General features: G+C 45.2%; 1 protein-coding gene across 4 annotated transcripts in view; it reads left to right on the top strand.

Annotated features, from left to right (window-relative positions):
• Positions 1 to 615: 615 nt before the first annotated feature.
• The window catches only part of ccser1 (coiled-coil serine-rich protein 1), a 76,446-nt gene continuing 59,622 nt past the window's right edge, over positions 616 to 17,439 (top strand). For all 4 annotated transcript variants that reach the window (XM_042101847.1, XM_042101850.1, XM_042101848.1 and 1 more), the window contains exons 1-4: positions 616 to 787; positions 2,847 to 4,123; positions 8,139 to 8,353; positions 16,426 to 16,516. In XM_042101847.1, coding sequence (XP_041957781.1) covers positions 2,872 to 4,123; positions 8,139 to 8,353; positions 16,426 to 16,516 — 1,558 coding nt within the window. In that variant the 5' untranslated portion in view covers positions 616 to 787; positions 2,847 to 2,871. The remainder of the gene's footprint in view (positions 788 to 2,846; positions 4,124 to 8,138; positions 8,354 to 16,425; positions 16,517 to 17,439) is intronic.

Here is a 17,439-nt window from a genome sequence, read left to right as displayed (position 1 = left end):
AAAACTGTTGAGTTCAACTTCAACATCAACAAATAGGCCCATGCACAGAGGTATTATAGGCTACTTCTGGGTGGACTAGCTGGAAATGTGCCAGGAAGACACGTGTAAGCCCTGCATAATATATACACTGTATTTCGACCGAGGGGTGCTTTTGCACTTTGGACCAAGTCCAACATATTACAAAAAAAGAGGAAGAAATCTGGTTTCTGTAGTCAACACAGAAACACACTATCAACGTGGAAAAATAACTGTCCTGAACAGTGCTGTCTGTTAGGCTATTTAGATATTTTTAGACAATAATTTATGTGCGCATGATGGGCCTACAGCTATTTAATTAAATTTAATTAATGACGCATTACATTCACAGTGAGTTTCCTTTAGGCCTATGATGATTCATGTGTTCGGTAAATACACGGTAGTGATATACATATGAACATGTAAGCTCAGACCGATTTCGCTTGAACCTGAATTATGAGGTCCCGAAAACATTTTAACTCTCCACTTTCACCTGCTACCTGAAGACCTGATGACGACAGAGAGGGTGGGTGCTGTGTGCCTGTAACACGGAAGAGGAGAGAGGAAGGAGATTCCACGTCATTTGAGGTGTGTTGTACGACCGAGCAATGGCTTGAATTGGGATTCTTGGAATACAGAAGTGTCTCGCATGAAATATGTCTACTACCACTTTATGGGTTTATGGGACGTTCAGTGTTAATACATAGGCACGACTGAATATCTTTGTACTTGTCAGCTTAGCTCCTGATTAAGAACTGGAATTCTGCTGAAGGTAACACTGATGTTTTTTTTCTCAGGCAGATTGCTGTTTTGCCATGTAGCTAGCTCGGATACCCGAGCTTGCTAACCGGCTAACCTCTCAGCTGACATCCCTGCCTTGACACCAATGGGCTACGGTATATTAACCGGAGCTGTTCAGAGCACTTCGTTGTGGCTATGATTGTAATGCCGTTAGGCAGACCTTTAGGGTTTGTATCTAAAAAGATGCCTGTATTTTTGTTTCACATGGTAGTCAGCAACGCATGTATTAATATAAGACTGAGGCGAGCTAATCAATTATCGCCCTGATTCAATTCCCTCTGACAGCGCTACTTCAGCACCATTAGCTTCAGCTAGCTTGCTTGGTATGCTACTACTTGACAGGGCTGTTGACAGCTCTAAACGTTGCACCGTGGCAGTCAATATTGAATTATCTGTCATTTAACCTCTAACCACCAACTACTCGCTTTCAGTTAATGTGGTTGTAGTCTTTCATAAGGAATAAACCATACGCACGGAACGATTAATCATAATTAGCAAAGCGCATTGACATGTTTCCCAGTTGTAGAACTGTTGAGATGCACGTGAATTGTATTTACTAACATGTTTTTAATTTAGCACGTTACACGTCGCTTATTTCATGGTAAGGGCTATGACAACAGTTAAACAATGTGCATGTTGCGCTGTGTACAATGTTTTCATAATTTATTACGCATCAGACCTAGTGATCACCATGCCATAATGCCAGCAACCTGCATTGATTTAGGGAGGCGTTGTCCCACAGGACATTCCAATAGTGTGAAGGGCAGGGCTGGGTCTTAAAGTTTCCCAAAATGAAGGTGTGTGTGTGTGTGTGTGTGTGTTATACTAAAGTGAAACACCCATACCTGTCTTTCAGGCTTAAATAAAAAGATGAACATGTCATTACATGAGTACATAATGTCATGTACGAATCTAAACAGTGGTCTAGTGTTCCTTTTTCATTTGTTTGTCTTTAAGATCACAGGTCAGAGATGTTGTCCCCTGAATCATAAATCATTTGTAGTCTGTCACATTGTAGCCTGGCATCACTTTCATTCCACTGAAAATGTAACCAATCAATCATTACATTGCTGGAAACAGATCCAGTTTGTTCATAAACAGCCTTGAGGTTAAAATTTCAACAAGCAGGATACATAGCCTAAAGCATTCACATTTTGGAAATGTATTTCCAGTCAGACTTCAGCAATGCTCTTCAGAGAAATAAAGCTGCAGTCTTTGTAGCTGATCATGGATTTGTCCTAATAGCACGTCTCTATACCCCAAACGTAATCTTTTTAAGGCCTACCTGGTGATCGCTGATGATCAGTGTTTACTTAAGTAGGTTCTGTGTGGGCATGGAAATAGGCCTAAGTGCCAAAGATCTTAAAGGGCTAAAATCTCTGGACCAATCTATTCTGCTTCTGTGTAACTGTGCAGTACAATTAATCCATGATTATGTATTGGATTTCTGTTGTGTTATGGCCTGATCTTTATACACAGTGCTAGTATCAGTAATGTGTACTTGCGTATCAACAATAGCCTGTTTCAGTGTTTTCTATAGGCTACATGGAATGAGGATGAAAGGATTAACACTTGTGCTTTCAAGTTTTATCCAAGCTCTCATGGAGTGTTTCTACTGGCTACACCAGTGTAAACAAAGCTGGTCACTGCAGGCTAACTGCTTGTACTGAGATTACAGGCTGCCTTTTAAACAGAGAACTGACCGGTGGAGAACATAGAACCAGGCACCACAGTATGAATGTGCTGTTTGCGTCTTTGAAAGACTCCTATCCTTACTGTGTAAGACATAGCTTAGACATTTGAAACGATGTTCTCTGTATACTTGTCGGTTCTATTCTTAGCGTAAGATCTTTGTTGTTGTATCCCGTGAACTCTAAAGCACTGTTTTTGGTTATAGTGTGGTGTATGACTATATGATGTTGATTTTTAAGCTTTATGACTCATTTTTGTTGTTATATGTATGACTATATGATGTTGATTTTTAAGCTTTATGACTCATTTTTGTTGTTGTTGTTGTTTATGTGTGACAGACGGATTGACTCCTGCAGAACCTTGATGGGTGAATCAGGGCAGCGCCGCTCCACCCTAGTCTCCCGGCTCCCCATCTTCCGGCGGAGCGTCAACAAGCGACAGGAGTCGCTCCCGTCATCGCCCTCCTCCGGGGGCGTGGGCAATGGCGTCCACACGTCGTCCCCGTCCAGCACCAACTCCAGCTCGAGCAGCACGGGCAAGCGGCGCAGCCTCTTCCGCACGCCCTCCATCAGCTTCCACAGCAAGCGGAGCAGCGAGTCACGCAAGGTCGACCCGGCGCAGCTCTCGCTGGACGGCTGCCTGCAGGCATCTGAACAAGCCCTGGGCCAAGATGGTGGCAGTACTGGCGGCGGTGGTGGTTGTGGTGGCCACACCAAAATGCGCCACTCCTTTGGGTTCGGCGGGCACCGGCACAAGAAAATCACACGCTCACAGACTGAGGACTTCGACAAGGCCTCCTCGACCAGCAACAACCGCAACGTGTTCATCAACTGCATCAGCTCGGGGGCGAACGAGGGGGACGACTCAGGCTTCCTTGACGATGTGAGCAGCAGGCGCTCTTCCAAGCACAAGAAGCAGCTGCTGCCGAAGTCCTTCTCGGCCCACCACCGTTTCTCCAAGAACCACGCCCCGGAGCCGCAGAGCAAGCCCCCAGAGGTGACCGCTGGCCTGGGGACCCCAGGCTCCTGGCCAGGGGAGCTGGTGGCGGAAAGCTCCCTGCAGTCTCCCATGCTCTCTGAGGATCGCACCACAGCCATTACCCCGTCGGAGTTCGTCCACGTAACAGAGGACTCGGTTTCGGAGGTGGATGCCCTGCCACCCCCGAGCCCCGCCGCACCCTTGGACCCGCCAGCCGAGGACGTCCTGCCCACTGCTGCCCCTACCTCACAGGTGTTCTACACGCCCCCCGAACCTGCTGCCGAGAAGCCATCACTGCCAGATGCCATCAACGCCAGCCCCACCGCCACCGCCCTGACCCAGTGCGAGAGCGTCACCGTCGCCGCCGCCAATACCGACGATGCCGCCGAGGACACCGATGCCACGGCCACCGTGGCCAACAGCGACGCGGAACCGGAGCCGGCCCAGACGCAGGCGGAGCCTCAGCCGGACCTGTCGGAGATCAGTGAGAGCGAGCCGGCGCTGGAGCTGAGCGAGGAGAGCAGCTCCAACCCTGAGCCCAGAGAGAGACGGACCAAGAACTCACTCCTGATGCAGGAGTCCCGCAAAACCAGCCGGCTTGAGACCAGGCAGGGCCACCTAAGGAAGCCCAACACAGGTAACTCCTCAGATCACAAGGCTGGGTGTGTCTGTCTTTAAATGGCTTTGTAAAGGCCGCATTAAGAGGATGGTGGTCAGCAAATCTCATTCCTCAGCTGTTTTGAGGTGATGTTACAGGGGGCAACTTTTTGAGCATTGTTGCTTGGCAACCACAAAATCGGTTCCGTGTGTTCTGATCGGATGATCATGAAAATGTGCCTACTGATGATGATGAAAGTTAAAGAAAATTTGTTTTGCCTGGTATCAATGGGAATGTGTTGGAGCAACAACACCCTAGAAACATTTCCCAGCAGCATTGTGTATCATCAGCTTTAGAAAAAGTTCAGACAGTGAAGTGAGCATCAAGTGTGCATTAAGATAGATAGATAGATAGATAGATAGATAGATAGATAGATAGATAGATAGATAGATAGATAGATGGATAGATAGATACTTTATTTATCCCAAGGGAAGGCATCCAGTAGCTTATACAACCATAACACAACAAACACACATAGATATCTCACATACATAAAAATCACTCAGAAATGTAAAAATTAAAGAGCATGTGAAGTGATTACAAGGGTCTGGTATGGACTGACCATGTGATTCATTGACCATGATAAGATGCTATGGTGGAGTGTGTGCAATGGTGGAAGTGCAAAAGTGAACAGTGCAGGGATTGAATAGTGCAATAACTTTACTTGTTATTAAATATGAATTATTCCTTAACAAACAAGACAAAGAATATACTTTAATAACAATATATAACAAGGAATAAGTTATAAGGTGTAGATGTTATGACCACAGTCCAGATTGTGTAGAACGGCTTATATAGCCTGTAAAAACAGTCAGGAGGACCGCAGACAAAGTGATATTACATTACATTACATTACATTACATTACATTACATTTAGCAGACACTTCTTGACCAAAGTGACTTACATATGTCAGCTATATTACAAGGGATCACATTGTCCCCGGAGCAACTTGGGGTTAAGTGCCTTGCTCAAGGGCACAACGGTGGAAGCTGGGAATTGAACTGACAACTTTCAGGCTACTGCACGCTAGCCCAGCTCCTTAACCACTACACTACCACCGCCCCTATATAATGGGGCATATGATGGTAGAGGCTGAGAGAGACAGGCTCATGCTCCATTTCTCTATTTCCCCTCTCCCCTTTTGGGTGGTATTATAAAGTTGGATAGCCCTGGGGACAAAGGACTTCCTCAACCTGTCTGTTGAGCATGACCGTGAGCATGACGGTGACAGAAGTCTGCCACTGAACACGCTCCCCTGTTTATTGAGCGTGCTGTGTAGTGGGTCCATGATCCTGCATCCTGCTCATGGTCCGTTTCTCCAGTGACTCCAGATCAAGGCTACGTGTACACCGTCAATTAAATATGACCCAATTCTGATTTTTTTGCTCACATGTGGCACAATTCACATGTATAGCATGGATGTGTAAACAGGAAAAAAGCGCATGTGCCAATGCGACTGCAGTCAAAACGTTGAAAATGGCCACAATCTTTTACGTTTTCGCAGTTACTGTACATTATATACAATGTTGCTCTCAGTTTCACGTGAACGCACGACTGGCAAAATGGTGTAATTAAAATGAAAACACAGATGGAAAAGCTGCAATAAAGGCGGTAGGCTCTTCACTTTCTTTTTCACCTTAAAATAAAACTGATAGTCTATTTTGCTGACTTCTCAAGATACTTTGGAAATGAAACAAAACAACTAGCCACTGAAATACCCTAATGCAAGCTTATTTCAAGCATTCGCAGTGCCCTCATTTCGGTGACAAAAATTCTTCTGGTGCGCATGTGGATTGTCTCAAGTGTTATACAAATTAGTAAACCATGTACACAGATATCTGATATGGGCCACTCTCAAACGTAGATGTAAACAGGCAATCCAAAAAACAGGATATAGGCAGAAAATCCGAACTGTGCATCAAGGCCTGCCAGTGTAAATGCAGCCCAAGTGCAGTACACATTGGACCGGGTGATAACACTTTCGTACACATGGTTAGATATAAATGCATTTCTGTAGTTAATGGGAGTGAGGGACCAATTGGTGCTTATTTTGGTCGATATTTATCATTAATCTATTTGGTGAAACTTACCTAATTGTATACTTTTCTTGTTGGAGTAAAACCTTTCGGTATAACATTCTAATGCAGTCGATTAGAGCATCACTTCTCTTTGAACCTGGGAGTACAACATATGACTTTAAGTTGACCTTCAGGAGTCAGTTTAGCTTTTCCTTACTGGTCAAAGATATCTGTGCTGCACCAATCACCAACCGAAAGGTTGTAAGGTGGTGATATGCATGCCCTAGTTTACATGTTAACAGGCAACCAGGGCAGATGTGTGTAGCCCTCTTCATGAATACATGCAAACCTTTTCTGTATGCATCAATAATTCAGAGTGAGAGATGTGGCAAGTGCCAGAGTGAAACATTAACACTATCTCCCACCTCTGTCAGGGAGTGTCAGCACTGCCTGAGCCCTATTGTCATAAAAGACACTTAACAGTGCTGAGGAAGTGAAAGTTCACACTGTTTGGCTCGTTTGCTTCCCTTGCCTGTTGGTCGGCTTCCCACTTCTCTTATCTGTGTGTCTTTTGCCTTTCTCTACCCTCACCCAGACTCTCTGTCTGCTTGAATAGCAGTGTCTCTTCTCATCACAGTTTTTTTTATTTTTTGTTATTTATTATCTTTGTGTGGTGTGTTGTTGCTGTCTGTTTATTTAGCGTTCTGGTGAAACAGCATTTTGTTGGTTTGATGGTTTTTGTACCACATTGGTTTTGTTTTCCTTGTGGATTTCCCCCTAGATTGCAGGTGGCAGTATTTACAGTCCCAGGCATGACTGTAATTTACCTTTCAGACAGGACTGACACACACTCTCTTATGATTTTAAACCTGGTTGTGTGTGTTCTATGCAATACATCCGGCTTGTCATTAACAAATATCAGCTGTGTCATTGGGTAGATCAAATATTCTGAACAGCTGTTATCATTGAGCTCCACGGAATAGTCTATTCTGATTGGTCAGTTCATGGTGAGGCGTTCAGAGAGCTTTGTTACCCCTGAGTGCAGACGCTTCTAAAAAAATCTTTTTTCAGATAACTGAACCGTAAATCAAACCCCTGTCACAAGCTACCAATGTTTGTTGCATTGCTTGTGGTGCAGTTTTAATGGACTTTGTCAGAAGGTAGTACGCTAACATTAATCTTGTGTCATATGAGTGGGCCACCTAAGAAGCTGGAGTGTATAGCCAGACAGTCATTATCTCAAAATAAACTTTTAAGGCAGTAGCCCTCCACTTGTAGTGATCACCCTCCAGGGCCTTTTTCTGTGACAGTGACTGGCTACCTGTATCATCCCTGGTTGCATTATCCTTTACTTTGGGGCAATACATAACCGTTATGTTCTCAGAAGTGACACCTCAAAGGGCTTTTCTATGATCAAATCATATTGTATGGGCCATCTCTCTACATTGCTATAGTTTAACAAGGACCATATTTCATCTGTTATTGTACCTGAAGTGTTTGGCTTGGCAGCAAAATGGGTCTGCAACTGTCTTCCATCAAATGCCTTGTGCCTTTTAAAAAAACTATTCATCATAAACAAAGGCAATTTAGCATTTCTTTGTGAGTTATGAAGTGGATTATGATTGTATAAATTTCAGTGTTCCATTTAGATGCTTGTGTGGTATGAAAGAACTTCTTTTGTGGTTTGCCAAGAAGACATCATTCTGACTGTGTGCAGTGTGTACTTATCCTGTTTGTGTTTGTGACATATTGTGTTTTTTTGGTGATTATGTGTGTGGACAAGTTGCGTGCGTGTGTGTGTGTGCATGCATGTGTGTGCATGTGTGCACGCGTGTGTGTGTGTTCAGTGCCAGTATGTAGTCTGCTCTGTTTTGAGAGCTGTGCCTCTTATGTCCCCTTTAAAATTATGCCATCTAAACTCATCTCTCCCTCCCCCTCTCCCTCCTCACCTTCTCCTCTTCCTCACCCTTTGCAGTGTCCATGTGCAGCAGCGTGAGCCCCTACCATGAGGTCATGCGTCTCGAGCGGCGCCTGCGCTCAGCCTCAGAGGGCGCTGGTGAGTCTGGCGGTGGCGGGATCTGCGGCCGCCGGTTGCACCTCAGCCTCAAAGAGCCGCACAGCTGTGGCCTGGAGAGCTTCGGCCTGCAGAAACAGCGCACCAACTCCTCTTCCTCCAAGCTGGGCAGTCTGGTAAGGCCCCTCTCTCTGTCTGTCTCTCTCTCTCCCTTATCTTTTTCTCTCTCTCCCTCTTTCTCTCCCTTTTCATTTTCTCTCTCTTCCTCTTTCTCTCCCTTATCTTTTTCTCTCTCTCCCTCTCCCTCTCTCTCTCTCTCTCTCTCTCTCTCTCTCTCTCTCTCTCTCTCTCTCTCTTCCTCTTTCTCTCCCTTATCTTTTTCTCTCTCTCCCTCTCCCTCTCCCTCTCTCTCTCTCTCTCTCTCTCTCTCTGTCTCTCTGTCTCTGTCTCTCTGTCTCTCCTCCCATGGCAGTGGTGGTGGTGTTAAGCAGGCTGCTGAAAGAAGCCTCATTTAAAAGTTAAAAAAGAACCTCTGGTGCCTCTGGAAAGGTCTTCTGAAAGGTCTCGCCTGCTTATGAGTATTAAAGCGGTTTTCGACTGTGATGAAGCATTTACGACCCTGTAGAGCCCTTGCCAGTGAAGACTGTAAATGGGCAAACAGTCCTGTGCAGAATTTTGGCATCCTGAAGAATCCCTCTTGAACATATCTGAAGGTTTTGTGTAGTGTATTGAGACTGCCTAAGAGTGCTTGTTGAGTGCTAGGCCCTACACTTTTTCAGATGCTGAGCTGTAGTAGGCTTTAATCGACGTGGCAAAAAGAAATCTCAGCATTTGAAACGCAGCTCTTGCATTGGAAATTTGGGTGCTCGAGTGTGAGTGACCCCTCCCCACAGGAGGCACAGCCCAGCATGGGAGCAGTGGTCGCCGACTGGATGCGCCTTGACTGGTCAGGGCCGCCCCGCGGAGCAGACTAACTCGCTTAGCGCGCGCTGCGTCCTCCTGGGAGATTACAGGCCCTCTCTTGCACAGGGGATACAAATCACAGCTCTAAATTAAACAGACAAATCCGCTCATGCAGAGCGAATGAGTATGTTGAGGCTCGCAGACAGACAGACAGGCAGGAGTGCAGAGCAGTGAAGGCAGACAGTCAGAAAGTCAGACAGACAGACAGTACTGCAGAGCAGCACAGACAGACAGACAGACAGACAGACAGACAGACAGACAGACAGACAGACAGACAGACAGACAGACAGACAGACAGTATTGAAGAGCAGAGCAGAACAGACAGACAGACAGACAGTAGTGCAGACAGACAGACAGTATTGCAGAGCAGAGCAGAGCAGAGCAGAGCAGAGCAGAGCAGAGCAGAACAAACAGACAGACATACAGACAGACAGACAGTAGTGCAGATCAGACAGACAGACAGACAGACAGACAGACAGGAGTGCAGATCAGAGTAATGAGCTCCGGCAGAGGAGTTGGCTAGTCAGTAGGCTGTAGCCATCATTCTCCCTCTCCCCTCACCCTCATGTAGCCACTTATTTATGCGGCGAGGACATATCCCTGTAATCTTTTCATTAGGGAAAGAAACCTCATCCGAGCTGATGTTATTGTGATTATTCCCTGGCGACCCACTCGTTGCCGCCTCATGATTGGCTTGGAGTTGCGGAGGACACTGGAGTGTTTTTGAGTGTCTCCTCATTGTAAGCGTGCAAATGGTGCTCTCTCTCACTGCTGTCTCTTCCCCAGCCAGTGACATTGTGAACGCGATTCTAGATTCATGGCCATGCCAACGGGAATTAAAAGCAATTTTGGTACTTGCTGCCTTGGTAGGACTTTGCAATTAACTGAACATTGATTACTTTTTGAAAAATAAGTCAACACAATGTAAACAAGGGTACTCGGCAGTTCCGTACGGTGTGTTCTGGTAATGCAATGGTGGGAATGGTAATCTCTGTGGGAATGCAATGCCACTCCACTCAAGGGTATGTTTTGCATACTTTATAGAGTGCACTCTCATCAGGTGCCGCTGCGAGTGATTTAGAAACAGCTGCAGAACTCGAGTGGAAAGCTAACGCATAATTTGAGTTAAGCGTATGTTCTTCCTGAAAAGATGTGCTCAACTGGCACACCTTTTCCGTTTGATCTGTAACCCAGCCCCGCCTCCCCCCCCCCCCCTCCTGAGGAAGTTGGTTGTTTTCTCCCTAAAAAGTCTGCCACAGCACGTTGCCAAAGCGCTCAGGGTCCCCCCTGCTGAGAGAGACAGCTGTGGCGCGTGGGCAACGGAGAAGGCACAGATGTTGGCGGGAGCAGGTAGAGTAAGAAAGAGCAGTGCCTCTCAGCTCAAATTACAATGAGAGAGGGATAGAGGGAGGAGAGAGAGAGGAAGGAAGGGGGGATTGAAACACCCCAAGCTGTCATCCTCCTGGAGAAGCACAGGCTCAGATCTCTCAGTTTGAAAGCACACACTGTTATTGCAGATGACTACGGAGATATAGTGTGTGTGTGTATGTGTGTGTGTGTGTGTGTGTGTTTGTGTAAACATCATGATCATATCAGCAGGTGAATGGGAGATTCATCAGAGAAGCCAAGAAAAAAGACAAGTTCTTGGTCGGCTCTGCGGAGGGCAGCTTTTTCCTGGAGCGAATGCAATAAGACTTTTCCTTTTTCCCCGGGATCAGCGGGGACCCTGATTCCAAGGCCAAGCAGGTGGATGGGGGCGAGGCGGGCAGGCGGGCAGGCAGGCAGGCAGGCAGGCAGGCAGGCAGGTGGGTGGGGGCGAAGCGGACAGGCAGGCAGGCAGGCAGGCGGGCACCACCACACAGCACAGGACTTTGGGCATTCTGGCCCATGCTGTGTGGCCTACATGCAGCAAAGCGCTTGGCCCCGATGTGCACAGCAGATGTGAGGCCACGGCCGCACTCTGCTTCTGCCCGACCCAGCTTTGCTTTTAGCCCAATGAGCTTTAGCGCCATCCTCTTACCAGACAGAAACCAATCCCTTGAAGATCTGTCTCTCAGGCCGTGCACATCCCCACAACGAAGGGAAACGAACACGACACCCAGCAGACCACGGAGAATGGGAAAGGAACTCATGAGCTGACAGGTTACATGGTAGCCGGTTACTTAGAGATTCCAATAAATAATGCATTATCCGTCAGAAAATTAAAAATTGAAATGAGTTTTTCTGAGTGCTTGGAACTCGGAACTCTACTGTTTCATAGTATTGCTGTAAGCTTCACAGCCTTGCCTCCACAAAGTCCTACAGTGGGGATTGAAGGCAGGACGGTCGACTAATTTGGGGCTCAGTCAGAGATGCTCTGTATTATATCAGCTGCCCTGGGGAAAGACACGGAAGAGAGGAGCAGAGAGCTCTGGGCCCCGTGACACCCATCGGAAGACTTTGTCCAGCTTACATCTGGCTTTAAGTCCGTTTACTGAACATGACTCAGTTCCTGGCCAGTCAGTCAGGGGGTGGTTAAAGAATCACTGACAAATGCCTTTGGTATGTGTGTGTGTGAGTGTGACAGAAAGAGAGAGAGAGAGACTGAGTGTGGCAAACAGGCCAAGGTTTGGGTACAGGAGGCAGGTGATTCATCCAGTATGTAGCTCCTGTGTTTCCACTGCTCGCAGGCTATTCTGGAGTGGCAGCCCTTTTGTGCAGTTTCCTCCTACAGGAACTGCATCCATCCATTTCTGGAGTGGAATCAGTACCTTCCCCGGGTTTGGGGACTTCTGTGTGAAACTGCTAACTGATCCCTGAAACTGCTAGGGGGCACGTACTATGATGCTTGAGGCTTATTGGTTAAAAGCGACTGAAATGCCACTTTTTAAAACCAGTGAAATTTACCAGAGATCATGTGATGAATACAGCAAAAGAAATGATATAATTAGCTTGTTAAGATAGATAGATAGATAGATAGATAGTTAGATAGATAGATAGATAGATACTTTATTGATCCCCAGGGAAAATTCAAGGTCTCAGTAGCATACAGACATCACACACACATTCACTAACAGCAGCCAAAGTAATTAAAAGTATATAATATAAAAACACAACTAAGCAATAAGGACAGTAGAAGATAAAGAATATACTAAATATACTAAAATACAAATTATACTAACACTTAATCTAAATCAATTCTAAAAACAGTATCCACATAGTGGTGATTAATCAATCAAGAGGCGCTTGCAATGACTGAGGCAGGGACTGAGCCTGTGATTCTCTGTGCATAGTAAGGTAAGGTAAGGTGCTCATGATGATGGTGCAAATGAGTCCAACAGTGCAACAGTGCAAGAATGAAGACAATATATATCTATAAATCTATATATATAACTATATTAAGAAAAGGTATAAGTGTGGCCACAGTTCGGCTGTGGCATGGGGGGAGGGGTAATGCATATGTGCTAATGTGCTAATATAGCACGCAAACAGTGAGGCAGAAAGACAGTGGTAAAAAGTGGCTAGTGGACAGACAGTATCCAAACATGGAGGGGGTGAGGAGGCAGACAGACTATGCAGAGAAGTCTATCTCTCCTCTTCCCTTAAGTGAAGCATTGAACAGTTCAATGGCCCTGGGGACAAATTACTTCCTCAGTCTATCTGTTGTCACTGGATCACTGGATGAATATAAGCAACATGTCAGCTGAAACATAAGCTTCAAAATAGTGCTGGCATAAATAATGCTGGTGATTACAGTTGCCATGAAGCCATTTAATTGAGTTTTAACAACTTAGCAGTAGCAAAATTTACCTAATATTAATCCTAATGTTACCTTGAAATCCCAGTTAACGGTTTATTGTAGGTGCTGCGGCAGGACAAATATATCATTACTTTGTCTTCTGCTGAACTGATGTTCTGATGCATTCAGAGGGCAAAATATTGGGCTGTCACTGGTAGGTCTGTAGTTCTTGCAGCCTGATGGAAACAGACAGGCTGAAAGTACTGATTAGGGGGGGCATAACTGAAAACATTTGCGCTACCTGGTAAGTGCCTTGCGTTCCTGCAGTGGAAAAGTGTCTAGAGAGTGCTGAGTGCACCAGTGCTGATCGGTCATAAACAGTTGCGGCTGGTGGGGCAGTGGTGTGATGAAGCTATGGCATGGACCGAGGTGAGGTCACAGCCATGTGAATGCCCTGTTTTATCCTCCATAGCCCTCTAAGCTATTGTCTATGTCATGGTACATATCATGTTACCAGTATTTCAGATTTTCTCATGGCAGGATTATTGTGTTAGTACATATCTGATCCTCATTCCAGGAGACCAAGGCTGGTCATGCTCTCTCTCTGCTATGATAATGCATACTTTCATATTTTACCTCTGAATACTGTGATGAATTAAAGTGTCATCTGATAATAATCATCTCCAGGACATTAGTAGGATTAACAAGAGTCCGTCAATTTCTCACTTTGAGAACCATCCTTCATCTCACAGCCACTTATTGGTGCACGTATACTACTGTACCTTACATCTTGTAAGTGCTGGTATTGGCATTTGTAGTAGTTAAGCAGAATCATTGGTCTATGTGAGCTATGAAAAAGCCTTTCACCTGCAACCTTGACAAGCCCCTTCATCACCTGAATATTCAGTGACCTCTTCTATGTCCCTTCAGTGTCAACATAAAAGTACTGTAGCTGGCCCGCTGCAACCTGAACGTTTAGTGTTTATGAAATAATAAGACTCAGTCACTCAATCACTCACTCTCTCACTCACGCACTCAGACTGCCTCAGTTTACTCTCTGAAAGATAAACAGGTTGTCGGTAATCAGGTTGGACCTGATTGTCCATCCGTGTACTCCCAGTGTGACTATTGAACACTTAATGAAGCTTGGCTGTTTTGCACAACTAGGTGCAGCCGAGATGGCTTTGCCCTCTCTGAATTAGTAATATCTCACCATTATTTCAAATGACCCACGACATTTGCTATGGCATCAACATATTGTATTGCAGTCCATGGGGAGTTTTTAGTTTACATTGACAAAATATGGGTATTGGCGGCCCAAGGATCCAGCCTGATGTTTCTAATCTTCTGGCTCGTACACATGGCATACTTATTGGCACATTACAGCGCCATTAATCACCATGCCAGCGCTAATCTCATATCAGAGAAAGCTTTGGAAAATCAGATGGCTTGTTTTCTGTCAGCTAAGTTGTTGTTTTTGGATCATTTCTTGCCTTTGAAAACAGACAGGCTTCTCTCATTGTGGTTGGAACTCTCTGCAGTCGTTTATTCCCCTTAAAAAACCCTCTCATTGGAAGCCTTGAAATTGTGATGAAAATTAGCATTGAAAGATTAGTGTTTTTTTTGTTAAAAAAACAAACAAGCAAACTGGATATTATTATGCACTCATCGTGTTTAAGCTGATTTAAACAATGATTGTGATACTGACTTAAACAGCTGACCTGGTCAACAAAAACTTTGTTGTGCTATGGCTATCACTCAATAGAGAGACCATCATTTCAAGCACTTGTGATCTCTCTCTCTCTCTCTCTCTCTCTCTCTCTCTCTCTCTCTCTCTCTCTCTCTCTCTCTCTCTCTCTCTCTCTCTCACTCACAATATCTGAAGCACAATAACAATTTGCAGACAAGCACAGTGCTGGGGAGTTGGAGAGCGAGATCAGGTTCTCTTCCTATATTGCTCTTCTACATCCACTTCCTCTGAAACCTGCAGGAAAGCTCAGGTGGATGTGTGACTGTGTTCCTCTTACTCAGCTCAGGAAGGAAGTGTGTACTGGCTCAGGAGGATCCATTCCACAGGGTGACCGCTCCGCCACGAGTAGGGACAGGAAACATAAATCACAGCTGCCCACTTATGGGGCACTTTGCAGGGGCTGTTAAAGTGGCCTCTCACATTTGAAAACAAACACAAAGTTTATAACTTACTTGTTTGCTGACATTTGGTGGTGAAAAAAAGAGCATCATGGTTCAACCTCTGTTTTTCACACATTGATAAGATTGGCAGCAAGAGTCGATTCCTCAGCACAGATATGACAAACCAATAGCCCCAAACTTAACGCTAATAAAAACGAGGACTTTTGGACCTGTCTGGACTTGATGCATTTGGCATATTGGCATTTGGCCCATGCTTGCACAAATGTTATCTGAAAACTTGACATTAGCAGATGACAAAATCGATACAGGTGGTCTGTGTGTTTGTGTGTTTGTGTGTGTGTGTGTGTGTGTGTGTGAGAGCGAGCGAGCGAGTGAAGGAGTCACTCTCACCTGTCTCTTTCACACCCTCAACCACAATAATACGAGGCTATGAGACGACCCCTGAGAAACCTCCCTTCATTCCGCCACAGGCCTCCGATCTCTCCCCGGCTGAATAATTGATCCCTCCACTGCTGTGTTGGTAGAGACAGGTAGAGGCAGCAGGACGTGCGGCGCTTTCTGAAAAGGATTTGAGAGGGATTTGATTTAGCAGCGTTTTATCGCTAAGTGCATAAGAAGCTGCCCAGATATAGCATCTTATTGTCCTCCTGAAGTAGACTTCCCATTAATATCAGTTAATTCAAAATCTGTTTGTGGGAGCGTATTTAATGTTTGATGTGAGATATTCATTCTGTATGGTTTCTCGTGGCATGAACAATCTATACATCATCATTGCATTGTATCTCCAGATAATATTGATCTACTCAATCTCTATTAAAAGTAAAAAAAAATTGACTCCTGAATTGATTGTGTGGGCTAATATCAGGCTGTCGCGAATATATTTTGTGCCAGGGTGGTTTGTCTGAGGAAGCAGTGAGTAAATCCACCACAGGATGGCAGTATGGCTCTACGGAAGATATACTGCGACCTCAGAGAGGCTATGATAGGCTCTGAACAAGAGGCATTTAATTCTCTGCAGTGTCTGTCAATTCTCATTGCTTATCATAAATAACTAACTACACCAGAATGACTTCATATTATTTTGAGTCAGATTTAATGTATTAACCATGGGCACCAGCAATGGTTTAAGACTGATGGTGCAAAAATGGTACATTCATGCTTCAGAAGTGGATCTGATATAGTTTGGACAAACATAATTCAAATAGTTAAATTATACTTAATGCTAGTTTTATAGTCATTCATGAAAGTATTTTTTAACACAGGAATGCAGACCATAGCAGATGATTGCATCTGAGGTGTCTTGTCCAGCTTAACAGCTCTGTCTCAAGTCTGTTCCCTAATCTTTGTTTTTCTCTCACCCCCCACCCTTCTCTCTCCGCTTCTTCACTCTTTCTTTGGCTCTGTCTCTCACCCCAGGATGTCCTGAACAACCTGGGTTCATCTGAGCTTGATGAGGACGATCTCATGCTGGACCTGGATCTGTCGGATGACCAGCGCCACAGACACGGTAAGGTCTGGAAATTGATTGTCGGGGCGCAAGTTGAAAAGGTGTGAAATGTCACTGGGACATTTTCAACAGTCTCCCAAACTTCTTTGAACATATTTGATGACTCATTCAACTAAAATCTCCACGTCTTCCTGCACAATAACATGCAGGAGATGTCTTGCAAATGACATGCCCTTTCCACATTATCCAGAGAAATAAACAGAAAAAGTCAGTGTTATGCCACTTGCTAATGTATTTGCGGTAGGTTGGGGGGGGGGGGGGGGGGGGGGGGTTTAAGTCAGTCTTAATATACCAACATCTTCTTTTCAGTTCTTTTGGACATGCAGATCGTGGCACACGTAAACACACGCCGACGGCAAAGCATCAAGACTGAGGGCTGCTGACAATGTCATTGCAAATTTGCAAAAAGAGGGCTTTGCAGAAGGGGTGCAGACTCTTGCGTTGTGCCCTAAATTATTCACTGTGACTAAACTATTCAGACTGTGGTGCTAACTTCTCTCACTAATGTGACAAATCACGGCGATGAAGGAACTCGGATGCTCCGGAGTTCTGTTTGTTTGTTTGTTTATTTATGTTTGTTTGTTTGTTTATTTGTTTGTTGGTTTGTTGGTTTGTTGGTGCGCCATTTCCTTGTGTGCGTGCCATTGCAGCATTTTTCTCATCAGCAATGCCGCCGTATTAGACGCATCTTCCCTGCTAGCAGCAGAACAGTTCGTTCCTACCTTTAATTATTAAAATGAGCTCTTTAAATCATGGGCTGTCAGGAACGCTGCGGCACAATAGAGCGTGCTGGAAGCCTGACAGCTAGACGTCTCTCAGGTCCTGTTGAGCCACTGTATGCCACAGATGAACATCGCTGCAGGTAGCCTAGAGGAAAAGGGGAGAGTGTGCTCGTGCATGAGGGGTGTGCACATGTGTGTGAG

Source organism: Alosa sapidissima, chromosome 8 (assembly GCF_018492685.1).
Source record: "Alosa sapidissima isolate fAloSap1 chromosome 8, fAloSap1.pri, whole genome shotgun sequence".
NCBI classification, from domain to species: Eukaryota; Metazoa; Chordata; class Actinopteri; order Clupeiformes; family Clupeidae; genus Alosa; species Alosa sapidissima.
Note: the sequence above shows the minus strand (reverse complement) of the source record. Positions and strands in the feature narration are given on the sequence as shown.